Source organism: Agrilus planipennis, unplaced genomic scaffold (genome assembly GCF_000699045.2).
Source record: "Agrilus planipennis isolate EAB-ADULT unplaced genomic scaffold, Apla_2.0 scaffold24, whole genome shotgun sequence".
NCBI lineage: Eukaryota > Metazoa > Arthropoda > Insecta > Coleoptera > Buprestidae > Agrilus > Agrilus planipennis.
In genome coordinates, this window is record NW_020439076.1 from 122,511 (window position 1) to 126,493 (window position 3,983).

The following is a 3,983-nucleotide window of genomic DNA, read 5'->3' on the forward strand; positions in this document are numbered from 1 at the left end:
AAGAGAGTAGATATATACTCTTAGAATCTGAAAGGTTTATGATGTAAATTCAAAATAAATTAAAAATAAAAAGTAAGATAAATTGGCCATTTTTCAATCATTTTAGATACCATATTTAATATAAGTCAAAACGTAAAGTTGCGTAGCTATAATATCAATGTAGGTCATGATTTTATAGCGATGCGTTCATTTTTTGAAGTAGCGACGGCGGCGTATATTAACTAGATTGGCATTTATATGCAAAGCGCGTCTTTGTTGAAGTTCTATCGAAAATTGAAACATTAGCGCTCGAGTCGCTAAAAGACGTGCAGGAATTATAAGTCGAGAAAGTGTTTTTAACCAGTCATTTTCGAGAAGTAGAAGACTGAAGTTTAAAAGTTTAGAGTGTGCGCAATTTGTTGGTGAAGTGTCTTTTGGATAAAAATATCAGGTAGAATGACGAACAAAATTAGACGTTGCTTTATAGGATCTATGTATATAGAAGATTATTATCCACTTTGTACTTTTAGTTAAATCTGACCGAATTCATTTTTCATTTTTTTGGTATTAAAATGAACGATAGTAGTCAAAGAAGAATCCTATCGTTGAAAAGTTTAGTAAAAACGAACAAGAATATAAGTGATAAGAACTTTATCACTCGTTCTTCCTCATAATTTTTATTGGTTTGTAGGTATAAGACGTCTTTTCCTATTGCTTATACTACAAAATATGCCAACATATTATTTGTCCAACGAGTGTTAAAAAAATTGCTCATAAAAGATGAATATGGAGTAAAACCTTATCAAAATAATAAAAATTGTATGTTATTCGAACCGTAGGTACCTATATCTATTATGAATATTCATTCATTTACTATATAAAGTCGCTTTTTTATGTAGGTATTTAAAATATTATCTTTTCATTATAACTGCATAGGTTTTGTAGATTTAGAAAAATCCTTTAACAATATTAAATGAGACAAGATGTTAAATATACTTAAAAATGTAGGGATGAGATACCGCGGTAGAAGAGTGTTATTTAGTTTAAGAAAAGAGCAACATGCAGTTATTGAATTTGAGCAGCAATATAGAGAAGTAAATATTAGGAAGGGAGTCACACAAAGATGTACACTGTCGCCAATATTTTTTAATATATTGTTGAAGACGCAATAAACATCATTAAAGACAGGGGAACATTAGGGATAGATATACAGGTGCAAAAGACTAGTATGCTTACAATTCGATTTGCAGATGATATAATAGTATATAAGAATCAGCATTTAGCATAGCTTTAAATAAAATGGAATGGAAGCGGTATTGATAAAACAGTATTGTATGAAAATAAATAAAGGTAAAATTAAAAAAAAAGAAATAGTAGGAAATGAGCAAATATAAACAAAGGTTTCTTCGCTATCTTCGAAGTCAGATAAGCCAGGACGACAGGAGTAGTAGGGATATAAATCAGAGAACAGCTAAGGGTTGAGTCGCCTTCAATAAAAAGAAGTCACTTCTATGCACGAGAACGGTTAATTTAGAAATTTGAAAAAGATTGCTGAAGGTCTATGTCTGAAGCGCGGAGCTGTACGGGTGCGAAACATGGAAGGTTAGAAGCGTTCGAAATGTGGTATAACAGGCAAATGATGAAGCAACCGTTGATAGGGAAGGGTAGAATTGAAGAGATATTAGAAGGAATAGCAGAACAGATGACTCTATGGAAGTCAATAAAAAATAGACGAGATAGGTTGGTAGGACACCTTCTTTGTCATGAAGGTCTAGTCAGAGACATATTAGAGGCAGAAACAGGAGTTAAGAGGGGTGGAGATAGACGTACATTAGATTACTGTTCACAAATTGTTAAGGATGTGGACCACCAAGAAATTTCCGTTTTGCTTGATTATTATATAGTTATTACGTACTTATAAAAAGATTGTTAAAGGTGTATGTTTGGAGCGCGGCGCTGTATGGGTGGGAAACATGGACGGAGGGCGGGGCGGAAAAGAAAAGGTTAGAAGCTTTTGAAATGTGGTGTTATAGGCGAATGATTGGGATACCGTGGATAGAGAAGGTTAGAAATGAAGAGGTATTAGAAAGAATAGGAGAATAAAAGACTCAATAAGAAATAGGCGAGATAGGTTGGTAGGACATTTTCTCAGACACGAAAGTCTAGTCAGGGACATATTAGAGGCAGATACAGGAGTTAGGAAGGGTAGAGGTAGACTTAGATTATATTATTGTTGTTAGGGAAATGCAAAAATTGGCTCACGATAGGAAGGAGTGGAGATGCGTGTCCAACCAGTCTTAGGACTGACGACCTTATGATAATGATAAGTATCTTCTTGTTCCAAAATTAAAAACGGCAATCATTCCTTAATATTCCCTTCGTAGAACTGAAATACATTCTTCAAATTTATATGGAAGTATCCTGAAGACGTGGCGTATTCGACAAAGGAAGGATCATTAAAATCGGCTTACAATTGACGAAGAATTCGCGTACGAAACACACAAAAATGTAGGCGATAATTGAAAACCTCCTCTTTTTTCAAGTCTGTTGGAATATATCATTTTCCTTCATTAAAATATAATGGAATTTACAAAAAAATATAGACTCATGCGGAGTTACTTCCAGATAACTTTAGGTACTACACAGTAAATCAATGTAAATGTAAAATATAGATTTTTTAATGGTTTGAAATTATAAAGGTGCCTCTTATCGCACAAACAATTAGATATTGATTAATCTTCTTTAATATTATTCGCGTTATGCTACAAATTTCGGCGAAAATTAGTATTTTCTCAACATTTGTAAGAAATAATTCCTTACTTGTAATAACAATTTGGTATTCTATTCGTTTAACAAAAAAAAATTAATGAAATTAACAGGAACAAGTACCTTCTGTTACAATTAAAGGCCATTTACTGATTGCATGCGAAGACTACAAAAAGATGATCACAATAAATTTAGTTTTATCATAATTATAATCTGTAGGTTGATAAAATATAAACTACAGTAAATTAACTCTTAAATTGTTGCGTTATTTTCAGGAGATACTTCTTTCGAAGAAGAAAAAGAAAAGGAAAAAGTAGAAGCATTTAAAACTGAAATTGCAATAAGATATGCTCTCGAAAATCGTTTTACAAAATGACGTTAAATCACAGCAAGACTTGGCCTGTGAGTACCTTTGCAGTGGTTCAGCTCAGAGTGGACCCAAATAGTCGAACGTACAGCGCTCTCACCGACAGCGGGCTTGTTTTAACCGCGCCAGAGGGGCCGAAAGAAACCGAGAATAATGAACTCGAAGATGAAAATTTCCGACATAATGAGCAACTCCAAGAAACCACGAATAATAAGGGAGTTGATTTTTCCGATGAAATGGAAATCGGATGTGCATTTCCACTCTCGAAGAAACATTTAGAAATTTTTTCAAAAATGTCTGTCCCTCACATTGCAACCGCCATAAGAACAGATACGGTTTCAACCACACTAGAGCAAGATGATCTCGATTCGGAACATCATATTTATACATCAGGTAAATTTATTTTGCGAGTTTTTTTAACGTTATTATCTTCGTCTTCTTCTTTTATCGTAACCCTCTGATTAGTTTTTATTTTTGACAAACTGGAAATTCTTGAGCCCAGGAATACGTATTTCTTCATTTAAGACTTGGAGAACTAAATGAAAAATAGAAGTGAGACTCGCCCAAATTTTCTGCAATTTGTACAAAAACAATTGTTGATTATAAGTTTTTCTTTGAATGATATATTCAAAGTTGTATTTAGAAAAGGTTTGAGCCACTGAGTGGACTTTTACTACTAAAAATGACCCCTATCATTTACTTTTTACATAATACTAGCAGCGAAACCCGGCGTTGGTATATAAAATTTTTAAGGATCCACTTTTTAACGTAGATAATATAGATTTCTATCTTAGATATTGAGAGACTTACCCCCGGTTTCCTGGGCGCTGATCAACGTTAACAATTTGGTTAAACTGATTAGAGCCAATCA

At 33.3% G+C, this 3,983-nt stretch overlaps 1 protein-coding gene across 1 annotated transcript in view; it reads left to right on the forward strand.

Annotated features, from left to right (window-relative positions):
• The first annotated feature begins 372 nt into the window (after positions 1-372).
• LOC108741892 (monocarboxylate transporter 12-like) overlaps positions 373-3,983 on the forward strand; it is a 266,895-nt gene continuing 263,284 nt past the window's right edge. Inside the window, exons 1-2 of the mRNA XM_018476866.1 lie at positions 373-430; positions 3,021-3,505. Of these exons, the coding sequence (XP_018332368.1) occupies positions 3,118-3,505 (388 nt within the window). The 5' untranslated portion in view covers positions 373-430; positions 3,021-3,117. The remainder of the gene's footprint in view (positions 431-3,020; positions 3,506-3,983) is intronic.